Consider the following 18,527-nt stretch of genomic DNA (forward strand, 5'->3'; position numbering starts at 1 on the left):
AGGGAAGGCACAGCACTGCAGATACCCCATGCTGATCACCTGTCTCTGTCTCTACAGACAGGCTTAGCACATCTTTCTCATTTTCTTTTCTTTCCTTGCTCTTTTTTGTTTTTTTTTTCCCTCCAAAATAAGAGATGGCACATGACAGGAGAGGACTGGTGAAGAGTCTCACAGTACTGTCACATCTCTGGCCCCAGGGCTCATTTACCAAAGAGTTTCACTGCAGGTACAAGGGCTCTTTGAAACCTTTTGGTCACATCTGCAAACTAAGGACAGGCAGAGCCAGACCCTCCATCTACACTGGACACTGAAGGAAATAAAGGTTGAGCAAGCTCCATGGTTCTACAGGAAGGTGTGTCCCCAGCCCCAACCCACCCATGGGCACTTCCAGCTTCTTCAGGGCTGGCACTGTGCCACCACATGTCCCTTGGGCTCTCCAGCAAGCCTGTCCCCTGTGCACGGACACACAGCTGCAGCGCTGGCAGGCAGCAGCTTCATCATCTCACATCAGGCTGCCTACACTGGCTCTGGATGGAGGAGCAGGGATGCACTGAACAGAAGCAGAAACGTGGTCCTTCCCTGTTCCCAGTCCATGGCACAGCTCCCAAATGCCTGCATCCCACAGTGGCACCTCAAGCTCAGGAGGGACCCAGAGACCCCAGTTCTGCTCAGACCAGCTGGGCTGAGTCGCCAGTCCACTATGCATAAACGAGTCAAATTCACAATGTTTGAAACTAATTGTGCTCAGCTTGCTGAGGGAAAGTGAGCCCACAAGCAAAATCAGAAAAAACCAAACTCCAGGTTAGGTTGTCATCTACTATCCTAATTTAATGGAAAAATTCCCTGGAAAAAAATAGTCATATAATTCTACAGGAATTCTTAATAAATAGTAACATGAAGAATAAAGTACCACCTGCCATCACCAGCACTGACAGGCAGCTGCTACCCAATATAAATACAAATACCTTTCCCCCTGTAGAGTTTCTATTGATCTGAACAGGATCAACAGAGGTGAGGAAAGTACTCATTACATCTTCCAAGGACTTGGCTAAAAAAAAGTATCGGACATCCAGAAGGAGACAGATATTTAAGAAATCAGTCTTTTAAAAGGATTATGGAATTTCTCTAGGAATAGTTTGAGCTGCTAGAGGAGCAGCCAGGAAGACAGATCTCAAAGGAAATTAAGCTCCTAACACCCCTAAAATGTTTCAAACCCTGATGCACCTCCTAGCAGGGGACAGTGATGCCTCCATTCCACTGGCACAAATCTCAGATTTTCAGTCTCAAGGCTTACAAAACACCATGCTGTGAACCTGTCCCTGCAGTTGCACCAAGTCTAATTTGCACATCAGCCTGAAGTCATGTTGCAGAGTGGGTAACACACTCCTGGGGAGCTGATGGAGGCTGCTCCAAGGTCTGAGAGCTGAGTGGTGGTTGGTGGTACTGGGCTGGGGAGCAGCTGCCCCACCAGACCTGCTACCGCCAAGTAGCTGAAGGATCACCACAAGTTGCAGCACGAGGATGGGCAAAAGGACAGAGACAAAACCCTGTGGCCACAGAAGACTTTGTATGTATGACACGATGAGCAGGGCAAGCTCGCCTGTCCCCCTGAGTTTGTGTCAGCCATACCCTGTAGAGATGTAGGGCTGACGGGATCATTTCTGCTCAGCCAAAAGCTCCTCCACCAAGAGAAAGTCTTGCAGCAATACACTTAACCACATTTTCACTTTTGTGCCTTAAGTCCCTTGGCTGCTGGCAACCTGCCCTCAGGGACGGGGCCGAGACTTGCCCCTGCCTGCAGTCAAACCAGCCATTTCAAGCGACTTTTCCTACTTCAAAGCTATTAGAATGAGATCAGCTGCCTTCCTTAATAAACCACAACCTGGCTTCAGGGTAGTCTGGCACCCCTGCTATGAGGAGTTATGTGGCACAGAAAAATCAGGCCTTAGTTTTGCATGCTAGGAACAGGAACTGTGCTATTCAGCCCCCTCCCCTCTTGGGTCACACAAACATGTTCTCTGACCATCGCCCTGCTCACCTCAAGGATTGCACTGAGCCAGATACCAGAGCTGAGCAAAGTTAGAAATGCCCAGTGCTGTCCTCAGGCAAGCAGCATTACGCTTAGAAAGTGTGTGAGATGTGCATTGCTCAGACACCGATGCCCTCCACACTTGAGGAGCTAAAGGACTGTGAAAAAGACAATTCTTGTTATGTACCTTGTTCTCTAACATGGTGTCACACGGCACATTTTGTGTACCATGTCTTCTTCTGTGCCAAGCACACACATTCAAGCTATGCAGCTGCTCTAAATATATATGGTCCTTATGAAACAGCAATCACAAAAACACCAGAAAGCCTCTGAACTGAGAGTGCCTATTAACTACATTTTCAGGAACAAAGCACATGTGCTTGCCTGTGGAATGCCCTGGCTGCCTATGGGATGCTGTGCACCAGCATCTGCTCAGCCCAGCCACGGCACAGACCCAGCAGAGCCCATGAGCCACTGCTGAGGGGCACACCACCAGATATTCCCATCAGCTGCTCTTTAAGCAGGTGAGAAGGCACATGAACTATTACATAAAAATATTATTTTTTTAAAAAAAGGGATGGGGTATGGGTAATTAAAGCTGTCCAAAAGCAGCTTAAAATGACTAAGCAGTTATTGCCAATCTGAATTTCTCTTAGATTTTAGAAGAGTTTAGCTTGGGCTTACACAACGTCCTTACCTTCTCCTGTGGGTTTAATAAACTCAGTTACAGTTTAACATCTAACATCTCCTTCTAACATCTTATTAAAGAACACTTCATATATCTATTAGCATACCCTGGTATCATGAGAATAGCAGACTATTCTAGGTTTAATCTGTTGATTTTCTGAGCAGATACATACTCAAACATGTTCTCATAGCAGCTCCAACTTGTGCTACAGCTGGAGTTCTTAAAGACTTCTGGAGCACCAAAGCTATTGACTCCCATGGATACGGATCAAGCATGAGAGAATTAAAGTGCCAATAAATTAACCAATATAATGCTGTAAACTCAAGTATTAGGTAGTCTGAAAGTATTAAAGCTATACATCTTGTTTTCCTCAGCCTACTATTACAGTCCCTGACTTGTGCTGCCTGGAAAGCTCACCAGGAGCTATGATGGGAAGAGAGAAATAACTGCACCTCGCTGTTATTCACAGGTAACAAGGAGGTCTCCAAGTTAACCAAGAGGGCTGAGGAATGAGGCTGCTGAGCTGTAAAAGCAAAGGCAGGGAGCAGAAAGTCAGAGCAACAGTCTATTGACTTGTACTAATGACGTTACACTCTGAAAAGTGAGCTGTTTTCTTAATTAAAGATTTCCTTTATTTCATTAACATATTTTGATGAGAAGCATGTTGCTGCCAAGCTGTCATACTTTAGATTGATCTAGGGTAATAGGCAGTCAGATTTCATACTCCAGTTTGATCAATATTAAACAGCTCTTACTGATTTTTTTTTCTATCAAATATTGCAGCATTATTTTGGAGGCACTTTTGATTTAAAATGCCAGAGCGAACACAATAAATGATAATTCCTTTTCCCTTTAATCATCATTGTCCATATTTCTGCAGTAAAATGAAGTGCAAAACAAGTTTTCAAAGCAGGCATCCCTCTGCAAAGCCAAATACAAACTGAAAATATTTCAATGTATCTAAAAATCACAGAACAGTTTGGCTCAGCATGAGACTACAAAGAAACCAAGCCTAAAGACAATTTTGTGAGCTTCATGATTCCTGAAAAACCCCACTTCTCCCCCAACCAGTACAGTTACACAAATACATAGAGATGCATATAACTTACCGGAGCAAATATCACCATACACATTTACAAAAGGATTTATAATCCAACTTGCGTCTCCTGAAATAAAGCAAGGTTTGTCTCATACTAAAAATAAAGGCTCCCAAAAGCTTCTCACAGGAGAGAGAGAGAGAGAGAGAGAGAGAGAGAGAGAGAGAGAGAGGGAGAGAGAGGGAGGGAGAGGGAGCAAGCGAGCATCAGCTCCTTGCCTCGCTTTTTATGAAGCAAATAAGGAGAGCAAGAAAATCAATGCTGAGAGAAAGTGAGATGATATACCAATCAGGCAGCAGCCTCAGACTTGTTTGCAGAGGGATGGCAAAATGCTCATATTATTACACTGACTACACATAGCCTGAGTGGAGAAACTGTTTCCCCTTGGTGAGGGGCTGATTGCTTTGTTGCTGTGCAGGTACCACCATGGTGGGCTGGGAGATGCAGCCCCTTCCCATCCACTGCTAATGCAGCATTGCTTTGGCCCTTGTGTGCTCCACAGAAAAGAACCAGCTCATGATTTTGGGCTGAAGTTGAAAAAACCTTGAAGATCTCCAAATTGTCATTGGGGCAGTGCTTCTTCATTGGGGGGTTTGGGGTCTGTTTGGACTCTGTTACATTTGGAGATGCTTTTCACTGCACCTCAGACAGCTGCCCTGGAGGTGCAGCAAGGAGCCCATCCAGAAAGGGGAAAAGACTTCTCAAGTCTCCCATACCTTCATGTGTGCTGAGCTCACCCTGTGCTTGCACAGCACCAGACCTCCAAAGCATCCTCCTGGAATTTGAGCTTTTGGACAAAAGATTTTTTGTGTATCAGAGAAAACCAGTGGGAAACCCATGGGTTGCCTTGCACCAAGAGGAGAAATTTTTGTGCTATTAATCGACCCCAACAAAACCTCTGCTGTGCAGCATGTGTGTTGGGAGGAGGAGGATGTACCAGGGGATGAGCTCAGGCACCTATTTGTGAACCAGACGCATCGGTGGCAGCCAAACACCACTTCTTTGGAAGGTGCCACATTTATTCCCCCCAGCAGCTACACACAGACAAACCCCACACCTTGTCCAGCAACCTTCCTCACAAGAGGGGCCAGTCCCGTATCTCTGCTCTGTGTTTAGGACATCAGCACGTTAAGAGCAGGACCAGATCCATGGATCCCTCTTGGAAAAGTGTCTGCTCTGCACTTACCCATGCCCTAACACCACTCAGTGCAACCAAGACTAAACCATACTGTGTTGTTTATTGATCAGTGCTGAGCTGATCACTGTTTTACCCTCTGTTCTACCCACAGCATCAAACATTTACAAATACATGTGACACAAGGCAAGTTTCCCTTTTATTAGGAGAGAAGTTACATGCTGGTATACGGATACACCTGCGGGGTGACAACAGTTCTCTGCACTGCAAAATTGGAGCACAATTGCTCTTCCCCAGCGGCTTGGGATTAACAGTAAGTCCTGGAATTCATGGGGAAGAGCCTGAAGACAAAAGCAAGGAGGCTGAATTCATCTGATAATAGTTTATCTGTTGGAGGTTGGCACTTCTAGCACAATCCAGGCACAGAGGATGCTCTGACAACCCTTTATGAGCATAGTACTCCAGGCTGCTTTCCCACAAGCAGGAGCTGCACAGCCAGGCTGACAGATGTCACTGCTGTCGATGTGGCCCTGCATTTCCAGCAGATACAGCCTGATGCTGGTGGATGCTGTAATGAGGAAATGCTGTGATGCTCAGAGAGTTCCTCAGGCTGAAGCACTGCTCTGCAGCATGGTGCATTTTAACATACACAAAAACATTCACCAGCTACCTGCACACTGCCTGAGCCCCAGCCACGAAGATTAAACACCACAGTGACTCTGGTCTGCAGAATTGGGCAGCATTTTCCTCCCCCTGCACTGTGAGCAGCCCTTTGATGCCTTATAAATGCAGGCAGGAGCTGCACTCTGCAGTCACGTTCATGCTCCACGTGGTCAAAGGTGACCAAGGACCACACAAAACTTACCACCCACTGCATCAGCACAAAGAGTGATGCTGGCTCTCCCGCAGCCCTGGGAGTTCTTCTCCAGCCTGCGGGTGCACATTGGTGGAGGATGGCAGGAGGATACTCAGCTTGCCTCAGCTCCCCAGCTGATGCATCTCACTGCTCCTGGCCTTCTTCACTGCATTCACTTCTCCAGCTGGCACTCAAATGCGCTGTATCTCATGGTGACCAGCCTCTTGCTGCAAGGTGTGAGAGTAAGTGAAATGCAAACACCTCTCATTTCATTTTCCAGTGAGAAGATTTATTTTCCCTTCCCACAGCTAACAACTGCTTACTTAAACTCACTAGAGTCTTCTGAAAACTTTGAAAAACATACATTAAAAGAGTTTTGTTGAGCTGAGACTTGCCATGTCTCAGCCTTCTAAAATATGTGTGCGCCTGGGCACCTGTGTGGGATGTAGGGATGCAGCTTTAGCCAGAGCACAGTGGGTTGCAGCAGAGGAGGACCTGTCCTGTCACATACCTCCTCCAAACAACACTGTAACACACTCCACAGGATACAGAAACCAAGGGCTGCTTCTTTTCCCTAACTGGTAACACACTGCGAATGCTGTGGATCAGTTCTAACGCTGCTCAAAGTGAATGTGCCGGTGTTTGCTGACAAGGCAAAACATTTGTCAGGCTGCAGCAGACCCTGCAGCACTGCAGCCTGGTCCTTTCTCCAGCTTTATTAGATTCCTTTTCAAAAATTCATCTGAAATACTGGATGGGGCACTCAGCATCACCAGGCACAAGAGGTTATGCCAAGACCAGCACTGCTATGCCATGTCTCTGTGCTGTATCAGAACTTTTTACCTCTGATTTTTGAGTGGAAGTTTCAAAGCAAACTAAAAAACTTCCTGGGATTGAAGCCCCAAAATACTTTGGGTACTACGGAAAAGCAGTATACATCTAACAGGTTTGCATCAACTTCGTGCAAGGTTCCTGGCCAGTGTTGCTGAAAGGGATGCAGTGACACCAGCAACAGGACAGGCAGCAGCCTGGGGAGAGACTTAATCTTGGATACAGCAGGACTCTGCATGAGGGAGGGGAGGCATCTGCATGAGGACAGCTCAGAATCACAAAAGTTGGAAAAAGACCCCTAAGATCACCGAGTCCAAACTAACGCAGCACTGCCAAGTCCACCACTAAAGCACATCCTTAAGCGTCACACACACATTTTTTGAACACTTCCAGGGACAGTTTCCACCACCTCTCTGGGCAGCCTATTCCAATGTTTGGCTACCCTTTCAGTGAAGAAACTTTTCCTAAGATCTGGCTCCCCACCACTCTTTGCTGTCTCTTCCCATCATGGAATATCCAATACCCACACAGCAGAAGCCCAAAGGCACTAACTACCCTTAGACTCTCCTATTGTTCCATTGTTCCATATTGTTCCATTGTTTTAACATGCTTGTTCACATTACCCCAGAACCCCTGTTTATGCCTGCTCCTGTGTGTGTGTGCAGTTTTACAGACACCTCTAAAATCACACACTGCACTGTGAAGATCATCAGTCTAGTCATCGAGCACCTGAGCTGGAGCTTTTCCACATCAGGGTCCTCAGCTCTGCCCAAGGCTGGACTGCTCCTTTGCCATGCCCAGGTAAAGCCAGGAACAGGCAGCACCACCAAAGGCCCTTTGGACCATGCTACTGCATGGGTGGCTAATCCACCTTTGGAAAAGTCAATTAATAATATTAAGGTGTCCACCCCACCTGTGCTGCAGAGAAAGCACCAATAAAGGCAGCAGTGGTGTCTAAGGCAGCTGGAGTCTGGCAGAAGGGCTGGAGCCCCAGCTGGGAGAGGACAATGAGCCTACCTGGAGCCACTGCTGTAAACAGCCCACCAGTACAGGTGGTACATTAAGATAGGCTGCCTGTTTGCCAACAGAGATTTTCACATTTCCCTCTCAATCTTTATTTAAATTTGGGAAGACAGAAAATTAACAAAATCTGAGATCTATAACTGGAAACCATTTGTTTTTCTTGTGGAAATGGAACGTTTCCTAATGAACTTCCCCTCCCCCTGTGCCACTCAGATCCGGATGCAAATATTGCTGCGAGTTTATCAATCTGCGGCTTGTTTCACGCAGTTTGCAATGCTAATGAGTAAACCAATTTTGACATATTATGTAAGCCAGTTTCTGAAACAGAGATTCTTGGCAGGCCAAATGTAAACACAGACACCCTCTTGCATCCAATTTAAATGAGCATGTTGCTGAAAGCACTAAGGGCTTGATTCTGTTGACTTATTCCTGATTTACTCCAGTGGAAAAAAAAAAAAAGGTGGGGGGGGAAGAGAAAGAAAACGAACAGAAATACCCCTTCAATTCAATTACTAGTGCAGCAGCAATTTGCAAAATGGATCTAATTTTGTAACGAGGAAATGTGCTGGAATAAGCTAATATAGGTGGTGACTTGGGCACTGCATGAGCATCAGCACAGCACACGCCCAGGAGCACACATGCCATTCCAGATGGAACTGAAGGGGGAGATGACAGCTCTCCTCTCCCTCATCCCTCCAAGCCAAAATTAGGTCCAGGTAGTGGCCCACGGCTTGGACCAGCCCCAGAAGGTGACTCCTTCTAGCCTCTTGTTTTTCCTCCAGAGCTTTGCAGAAGAATGATGCTGCCTATAGGGCAGCAGACACAGCTCAAGAGCAGCACCAGCTGTTTTGAGCTGCCTCTGACCCTCACACAAGGGCCAGTAGGAACTCAGAACATGAGGGAATATTTGTTTCAGCACACACTAAAAGTTTGCATTTCACCAGTGCATGCCAAGACCTCATGCACTACTCACTACCTTGTCCACCTGGCTCAAACCTGGCAATGGGCCCCAATGCAGAAAGCCAGACACCAAGACTAATGGATTATATCCACTTTTTAAAGATTAACACCAGAAAAACATGCTGGAAAGTACCCACTTTAGATGGCAGACTGCAGCAACCAGCAGAACAACTCCCAGTGACACAGGGATGAGCTGGAAGTCACAGGCTCAGAGGTAGGGTTAGAAAAAAAAACAAAAGAGAGGGGATACGTTTCTAAAAGCCCCTAATAAAAAAAGGCTCTACCAGAGAGATGAACAGGATTTTATTAAAATGAGGAAGGGCCGAAATCAAATCTTTCATTTGCACTTTTCCCCGTACCATCTGGAGCATTTGCATCTGCCAAAAGCATGGCACATTTCTTCGACTAGTGGAACCAAATGGGGTAGAGGCAAACCTGGAGGTGGCCTTTGCCCTGCTATCAGCTCTGGGCACCTCCACAGTGCTTTAAAGCTGAAACATGTGTGTGAAATTGAACTGTGATGCTCCTGCCACGATAGAGTAAAAGCAATGAAATCAGAGACATGCTGTGCTGTGAGGTTGCTGCCACAGAACGTATTTATTGTGTGTCAAAGATCCCAACAGGCACCAGAGCTGCAAAACACCATCTCACATTAAATTACCTGCACAACATCACAACCAGGATACCATTTATCATATCTGGATCTTTTACATTACAAGGTAAAGGAGAGCAAAAGGAAGAATACTTTTAATCTCCAAGCAAATATCCCATCCTGAGATCTCAATGGTGAAAGCAAACCTTAGAGTTCTTCCCTCTGTGCTGCACTTTCAAGCTATGATCATAAGCAGCCAAATGCCACACATTTGTTGGCTCATTAAGTTTCACCCTGAAAATGTAACAACTGTGTATTTCTAAAGTAATTCACGTTTTTATGCCATAAGAGAAAACTTACTGCTGTCTAGACAGAGGAAAAAAAAAAGGACAGTGCTTGAAAGGAGGGCAGCAGACAAGGCAGCATCACTTGGGATGTGAACAACAGGGACATGAGATCCCTGTACAGCCCCAGCATTGCAGGGCACAAATCCCAGCACTGCAGGGCTGTGGAAGAGCAGCAAAGACTGGGAAGAGAAGATGCCCTGCAGATCTGAGGGACCTCACAGATTTTTGTCGCAGTCCAGCTCTTTGACAGCCAACAAACACCCCCACTACTCACACTGCCATCCCAGCATGGAGCCCAAGGTGGGAGTGAAGCCCAGAATCACATCACAGCATGGACTCCCATCCCAGCAGGGAGATGAGGGAAGCAAGCAAGCAGTGCAGACTGATGTGCCATAGCACCTCCCTCCATCCCTCCTGCTTATCTACACCTGGCACATTACAGCAACAGACAGGTAAATGGGGATTTAATTCCTAACATCTCATTTTTAACTGTAATTTTAAATGATTTGGAATAACTCCTGTGGTTAGAAGCCCACCTGTTTTTCAGAGTTAGTCAATTTGGAAAGCCCTCACTGTCCATTCAAGCATCCCCTCGATTCCTCATGCTCAGAAGAGTGTTACTGCCATTCCCTCATTCCTAGTGCTTTCTGCATTTTTTTAAACATTTTCCCATTTCTGCATGTCTTAAATATCAGATACTAAAACCATATAAAGAACAATCAGAAGGCCAAATGGATACCGATTAGATGATGAAAACAGCACAAAATAAAAGAGAATCAGATTATTTTCTGTTATAATTTTTATAGCTATTTAACAAGAAGAATGGAAAAATCTAATTACTGTCAACTGTAAGTTTTCAGCTACCCAGCCAGCAGCGTGCTGTTATTAAACTACTGCATAATTGCCTCTTTTACTCTGCTTCCCACAGAAGTTGTGTTATTTCACTCATAGTTAAACTCATAATATTGGCTTCATAACTAATCCTGTCAATCGAAATCCCCAGGGGCTGGTGCAAGGATAAAAATAGCAAGGAGTTGTTTCTTCCCTCAGCTTTCTTTCAAAGCCCATTTCTGCAGGCACTGGGGCTGCAGCTCAGCACTGCCACAGACCTCGGCACTGGCCTGTGAATGCTGCTCCTACGGCTCAAAGGAAGCACAGAGGGGAAGGACAGCTCCTTCCTGCAGGAGATTCAGTCTCTTGTGCTGTGTCTGTCCCAGGAAAGGCCATTCCTGCCCATCTCTTCCTCCTGACCAAGGCAGCTCAATTAAGGTATTTGATGTTGCAAACCCCACCTCCAAGCCCAGCTGTGACTGCCTACCCTGGGACTTTGTGCCAGCCCCGAGGCTGAGATGACACTAACAAAGCCTGAGGATACATGAAAAACACAGGTTTGCTCCTTCCCCAAACACTGGAGAGAGTCTCACACACAAAGCCCCACCAAGACACCAGCTACATGTTCAAGCATCAGAGATACCCACTGAGATGTCTGTTGGGCTCCAGGATCTTAAAGCTCTTTTGCAGATCAAATGATTCTGTGCTTCTCCAAGATAAGTACAATTTGTCTATGCACACAGAGGGAATTGCAAAAAGCACTGGATTTTCAGCCATCCAAACAGTTAAGATCTGTCCGAACCCTTAACTTGCTTCCTGTATATCCTGGATTGATGTCCCTTGCTAACTCATGGCGTGGTCCTTTCCTGGAGATGGCACTGGATGTGCTGTAGAAGACACAGCCAGGGTCTCCTGTCTCTCTCCTTCAGCATGTCCTTCCTTGCCTGTGGGATACGCCTCTTGCCCAGGACAGAGAGGGCCTAAACTCACTGCTCAGCTCAGGTTTGGAATGAGGTATAGGGCTGGAAGGGGTGAGGGAAAATGGACTGGACCTCACACTCAGCCCTACAATCTGATTCTCTGGAGACAACAACCCTGTGCTGGGGTTGCTCTCTGGTGGGCACGCACAGAAACTGCTGAGAGCTGGCAAGGAAAAGACAGGAAACAACACATTTCCCGAAGCGATGTCCCAGAGGAAGGTGCCCACACCAGGAGGGACCCAGTGCCAGGGCTCTGCATGCACCTGGACCAGCTCCAGAGTCATCTCTCTTGCCTAGAGGAGTCCTTCACTGTGCTGGGACTGACACACAGACAAGAGAACAGATCACATCAGATCAGCACACTCACTGCACCACCAGGTTCATGTGGGAATCATGGGAGACTGGTTTATCTGAGGTGTTTTTCCTCCTGGGAGAACCACCACACTGCCTACTACAGCCAGAGACAGGGGGTACAGCATCCCAACCTTCAGTCAGTCTGCTCCTGGAGCCATCCTTGGGATGGACAACAGCAGTGTCCATCAACACAGGAGTGAGAGAAACAGAGCATCAGTTTAAAAATGTGTAAAAAAAAAAGCTCACCCTTCTCCCACTCCACAGCAAGGATGGACCAGCCCCAGCATAATGCTCTGCAGCCACACAGGAAACTACTGCTTCCTGTGCAAGCCTGAGACACCCTGACCAGAAGTCCAGTGGGACCCTCGGGTTAAAAATCCCTTGTGTGTGCTGTGAGAGTCCACTGGGAAGACAGCTCTTCCCCAAGCTGTGTTACTCTGTCCTCCCCCCATCACTAAACTTGCTTCACTGTTTAAGACAAGAAGATAGAAAAATAATTTTTGCCATTGCTTGGGCTGCCAAGAAGCACCATGGTGCTCCCAGGCAAATCAGAAGAGCTCCCACCATATCCAGCCTGAAGAGCCCTGGTGTTCCCAAGGGCCGGGGGACTGCCTTGGCTGACAGAGCACCCAGCAGCCCTGAGATTTAAAATAAACATGGCCCAACACAGTGTTAGATTTCTCACCTATGGTGTTTGTGCAAATGAACCCTGAGGCCGACAGATCTCCTTACTCAGAAAGCTGCAAAGACAGAGAAACTGTGTTATGGCCAGTCACCCTCGTGGTGGCACTGTCAATGAGCTGCCACCTCCCTGCCAGCAAGCAGAGCCCACAGCCTCAACTGTGCCAGGCACAGCGAGGACAGAGGAGGGAAGCAACAACACATCAGGGCTGAAGCACAGCATGACTGAGAACTTTTCCTGTGTCCAAGTACTTGAGGAGAGTAAAGGGCAAACAAGGAAAACAGGCTGCCAGGCACAGGAGCAGCAAAATCTCCTACTGTTCCAACAAGTGTTGGTGACGGCACAGCACACAGAGGAGCTCATAGTAACAAAACAGATCTGGTGGCATGAGCCAGCCTGCCTCAGTGGAGGTGACAACATCTGTCCCCGCTTTGGATGCTCAGCCAGGTCCTCAAGGAGAAAATGGCAAAGCAATCACTTATAAACACAATCAACATCCTTGGGGTCTAATTCTTCAAAGATTCAGAACCTGCCAGAGCTCCCCATCTTCCTCCATCGCCTCTTGACTATACTACTTGTGGTGTGTCCATTTAAAATTGACAACTCTTCATCCTCAAAGAAGAGGAACAAGAGTCCCAGGCTGTCCTATGCTCCTCGTGAAGTGACACAGTGTGTTCTGATGAATTCCCATCAAACAGCAGTAGATCCTTTGGGATGAATCTGAAAGAGGAGAGCATAGGCTGTGTAAGCAGTGGGTAAATCAAGGCCAGCCCAACTTTCCCATTTGCACAGTGGCCCAAGCATGCAATAAAACATGGGCAAGGTCTCTGCATTCCCCAAACTGAAGTACTGTGGATAAAAGGATGAAAATGTATTTCAATTGACTCATTGGTTAGGGAAAAATGAAAAGGAAGTACATTACTGCTTCCATAAGTTCTAATTATCAATGGATTTTAGATGCAAGAGTAAAACATCCATCTAGATACCTATTTTTCATTAAACATAGTTCAATCAAAGAAGCCATCAACTTTCCTAGATGGAAGCAATTAAGGAAAGAACAGGCTGTTGTGTGTGCAGAGGAGACAGGAGCCTTCCCCTTGGCAAATCATATGCTCCCAGATGCATCCAACCCAACAAAAGCTTTCAGCCAGCTGTTAGCCCAAGGCTTGTTCCCAGATGTGGGACACCCTGCTGCTCCAGCAATCAATCCACCCACTGCTCCAGCTCCATGGGACGTGCAAAGCCTTCCCCCCTACATAACTGCATCCATTATGGGAACAAAACACAGCTGCTTCCGAGAAGGGCACACCACGGCACAGACATGCCCGTGCCAGGGTACAGGGGAGAGGAGAAGTCTGTATGTGCCCATCTCATGCTGCAGGACACCTGCACTCAGCTCTGTAATGGATGGACTTCTAGTCACACCCAAAGAAGTAGGTGGTCCCTTGTAACACAACCAAGGACCACCAAGAAACTCCACATGGAGAACAAAGCTGAAGGAAAGCAAGGGTTGGGCCATGTGGTGAAAGGTTACACCTCTCCAGCTGATGTCCCCGAAAGCGCAAGTGTAGGATGCTGTCCTGGGGACATCTTCAGTTCTGTCTGAGATATGCTGACTACTGCGTGTCATCGAGGTATCTTGTATTGCTCAGAAAAATCAGTCATGCCCTTAACAGAAAGTAATTTGGCCAATGCAAACACCAGGCAATGTCTTACCTGACTCACCACCAGCAAAGCTCTTCCAAACTTCAGCTTCAGGAAGGTCAGGGGGTGAGGTACTGTATTTCCCCTGTGAATGAAGGCGAATGGTGCATTTTTTAAGTTTCAAGTTAGGCAGCCACACAAGTGCTTTAGGCTGATCTTCTCTGTGGATCGCAGAAGACTGTTCTTGTCCAACCAGCAGAGGCTTTCTGTGCAAAGCAGCTCACTGTCCTTGGGCTTTTGCACATTTTGTGTGTGCAAGATTCAAGTATTCATTATTTCTTGAAAGGACAACCCCCCCCAGAAGCAGCACTTGTTTTACATGGAAGACAACATTCTCCCACACCAGTCATTTCCAGTAAAGTATTCCACAAAAGTCTGGGTGTTCAGTGCATGCTAGTTGGCAATTTATGCAAATCTAGTCTACAAATAATCTTGACAAATAATGCTAAGAGTGAATTTGAGCTGAGGCTGTCTGAGATCGCAGGTGTTAGTTAGGTTATCAGACACAGTGGGTGGCATGTTAATGTGTTCACATCTTAACTAGTGGGTATAAGTGAGAGGCTTGATCTACAACTGAAAGAAAAAACTGAAAGAAAAATTGAATATAGAGCACAACAGATATTGCAGAACAGATTCGCATGTGGGCACTTGATTTATCACAATGCCTACATAAATATGTATGGAGCAACTGTTTCAGAGAGACCCCATGCATGGACAAGCCTGTAAAATTAGTTTTCTGATCTAAATATTAAAATTGGCCCTTGGCAAGTAATATAAGTAATAGTCTCTTACAAAATCACTGTTTCAATTAATTTTACTGGCATCACCTTTATCTGTGCAAGAAGGTGAGAGAAGCATCAAACAGGCCTGAAAGCCAGCAAAATAAATTCAGAGTTATTTTCAAGAGGTCTGCTTGTCTCACAGTTAAGAAAATGCACCATGAGATGGAAAAACAGGTTTAAGTCCCATCTCTGCCAGGGTCTAATTTTCCTGTGTAGAAAAGTAGAAAACACAAAGCATTTTCTCTTACTTCAATGAACAATCAGTTTTTCTGAGAAGTTATATCAAATAATTTACATTTTTTTTCATCCTCCAGTAGCTTTTACTGCAATTGTAATTGTAAAAAAAAAAAAAATTCAAAAAAGTACCTTCTTCCTTCCTTAAACCGATTAGAAACGTCATTCACATTACCCTGTGGAAGTGAATTGAACGATTCCCAACAGCCACTCAAAAAATACAAAATCACCATAATTACTGGTGGCATCTAATTAACATTCAGCTTCCTGTCTACAGCAGCTACAGCTGGACAATCCATTTATTTCAACCTAAAACTAATGCTCTCCTAATTATTTTCCATCTGACTAAGCAGCCCACCTGTGCCCATTTTCCCTGACGGCTCCTTCTGGCACAGCGCGAGGGCAGAGCCTGGTGAGCTCAGCCTGGAACAGCCTTGCTAACAACTGCCCCATGCAAACACGGGGACTGCTCCCACTAATTACACAGCTCCTGGCTCTCTCAGCCTGCTCAACCAGGATTCACAAAAAAAAAAACCAAAAAACAAAAAACAAACCAGGCAAAGGAGCTGCAAAAGGTTGCAGCCACCAAAAGGGGACTCTGTGCTCTGGGTTTGACAGGACAGGGCAAAGGATAAATGAGCCCATAAATGCACATGCCCCTGATTTGATGCTGTGGACTGTCTTCCAGAAGAGCATGGGGTCGGGGGGGCACACCAGTGGTCCAAAATCCTGGCACACCCTGGTGCTGGTCTCCAGGCTGGGGCAAATCCTTTGCTGCCACCTTTGTTCTCCTTCTCTGGCCACTCTGTTGCAGCAACAGGAACAAAACTGCTCAACCCAAATACTCTTGTATAAATAAAGACAGCTAGGGATTACACAGATGTAGCAGCCTGCTTTTATGAACTCCCAGTATCAGTCACTGAATAAAACGAAGTACAGGCAAATCATGATACCTTAGTTGTTTCAGTCTGCTTCTAGCCCTTTCTATCCCCATATCACTAATCAGGCAACTTTTTAATTCACTTTTATTTTCCAGACATACATCACCTCTTGTTAGGAGAAGTAATGCCTGCTGTTGCCATATAGATGAGCTCCAACTCATTAGCTTTGTTTCTTCCAAAACTCAGCTGAAAACTTATTTTCTTTTTTGCTCACTCCTCTCTCTCTTTGCCATTATGTTTCTGCTTATATTATTTCAGCCTGTAATGACTGTAGCGCTCCTAGGAATGATGATCTGCAAAATTATCTTGTAATTGCATTCATATTTGAACTTTCATCACTACAACTAAATATATCAACGGGGATGAGAAGAAAACTGACAGGTACTGGGGGAAGCTCTGGCTGAACTCCTCCTGAACTCAGGAATTACTAATGCCTCTTTCCCTTCTCCCCCAGTTTAATTTGTCAGCTCTAGGGTGAACCTCCAAAGGCACCAAGAGGCCTCTGCTCAGCCCAGGCAGCTGGGTTCACAAAACCCACAGGGACACAGTGTTTCCCCCCAGCCAAGATGGGTAAGACAAGTTAATGACCTTCAAAATCTGTGGGGAAAAGGAAGGAGCTCAGACAGCACAACCTTGTAGACGTCACTTGCTTCAGAGATCAAGTAGAAAAATACAGCAGGTCAAGAGAGGTCGTAAGAGTTGTCAGAGATTGCCTGAGTGTCAAGGGGAAAAAAATCAGTGCATGTATATTGGAAGGTTATTTATGCAATAGTCAAATAGTTATGGTTTTGATACCAAGGTAAGAACTCCAAGCACCAGTTAAGATCAGAAATTCAGTGTCTTCAGGCTGTGTGCACAAATTTTTCCCCTCCTCGTCACCTGCTGAGCAGTTAAGTGCCTCCAAATGGAATTGTCCAGACTTCCCCAAAGAAATTTTCAATTCCACAAAAGGTAACCTAATCTTCATAGCTGACCTGTAAAACCTTTTAGATATGGCATTAGGCAGAGGACCAAATTTTATGAAAATGCCCTAGTTCCTATCAGTGCAAATCAAGCTAAGATGGATGAGAGAATGAAAGTCCCAGCATTTGTTAAACTCAAGAGCTGCCCATGTGCTCCCCTGACTGTCCAGGAGCACTCATGTTTGAAGGACTAACTGCAAAGCAGTGTATTTTTCTTTGCAATTTTTCCAGAAAAGAATTAAACAGAGTTGACACAAAGACCTCCAGCCAGCAGAACACTGCTAAGGTTCCCCAGGTGAACCTCTCGCTCCTCACACCAGCCAGGCTCTCAGCTCCCACTGCACATTATCTCTCCTGGAATGGGCACTCAAATCATCAGCAAGGAAAGAGCCCTTGCAAATCCCAGAAGTTCACAATTGGCCCAGTAGAGGAGGATGGGTGGGTGGATCTCTGGTGTCTAGTGGCACATACACCATCTCTGGAAGTACTCTCAGCAGGGACAGTGTGAGACTTGGGAGATTCCACTTACTTTTTTATTTACTTTTACAAAACTTCCCAAAATGCAGGTTCTTTGAAACCCCATTATCCTGCCCCATCAAACTGAGGCTGTCCAGCAGGTTCACAAGGTATCTGTACCCCTTGTCATGTTGCAGGGTGTTAGCCACAACCAAATTACTTCATCTGATGCTTGAAAACAGGACTTACAGATAAAACATCTTCAAACTAATGGCCCTCTGCAAAAGCCAAGCAGGTATCAACTTATCACTTCCAACCTCAGCTAGCCATCACTTGCACTCCTAATTGCTTTTAGCCTCTTCTTGAGGCAATTAACTCCATACGCACCCCCTGACACTCTCTCACCCCAAAAACCAGTTCCCAGTTTACTGCCACAGGGCTCTGCACTTGGATCTCAAGCTTCTCTCTATTCCCTTTCCTCTGCAGAGCTCTGCATGTGTTTGTGTCTGGGCATGTGTTTTCTCACCCTGATGAATTCATTATTTATGGGGCTGAAAGAGCAAAGCTGCTGAAATCATTTAGCTCTTCTGCATGTCTCCCAAAGGCATAACAAACATAATGGGAAAGCAAATATCAGGCTAAGCGGGGTTGTTTGAGGGAGAACACAGAAATGAACACAGGGATGCTGTGCAGCAGGTATGCCAATACATGCCCTGCTTCCCTGCCTGGTGTGGGGCTAAAACCCTCCTGTCCTGGTTCCAGCTGCTTGAAGTGATGCCCAGAGCACCCCGGACAGGTCAGTGTGCTCCAAGGGATTCTCTGAGTTCCCTGGATCACTGACATGCTCAGCTTTACCAGAACTGACAAATAGCACTAGAGGGCAGAGCTGTTTACCCTCAGCACATCTGAGACAAATGGGAAAAAAACCTCAGCTTTTGGGCAGCTTCTGAATTCTCCACAGTCCTGTCCAACACCAAAAGCCTGTTAATACACAAAAGCCACCAAATGTATTTCCACTCAGAGTGACATGCACAGGCACTAAT

At 46.1% G+C, this 18,527-nt stretch overlaps 1 protein-coding gene across 2 annotated transcripts in view; it reads right to left on the reverse strand.

Moving 5' to 3' along the window:
• The window catches only part of SYNPR (synaptoporin), a 105,233-nt gene that overhangs the window by 39,299 nt on the left and 47,407 nt on the right, over window positions 1-18,527 (reverse strand). Inside the window, exon 1 of one of the 2 annotated variants that reach the window (XM_066327270.1) lies at window positions 3,827-3,984. The exons of the other annotated variant lie outside the window; for it this stretch is intronic. Within the exon in view, the coding sequence (XP_066183367.1) occupies window positions 3,827-3,850 (24 nt within the window). The 5' untranslated portion in view covers window positions 3,851-3,984. Of the gene's footprint in view, window positions 1-3,826; window positions 3,985-18,527 lie in introns of those variants that run through there. 2 annotated transcript variants of the gene reach the window in all.

This window comes from Sylvia atricapilla, chromosome 11 (assembly GCF_009819655.1).
Source record: "Sylvia atricapilla isolate bSylAtr1 chromosome 11, bSylAtr1.pri, whole genome shotgun sequence".
Classification (NCBI taxonomy): domain Eukaryota; kingdom Metazoa; phylum Chordata; class Aves; order Passeriformes; family Sylviidae; genus Sylvia; species Sylvia atricapilla.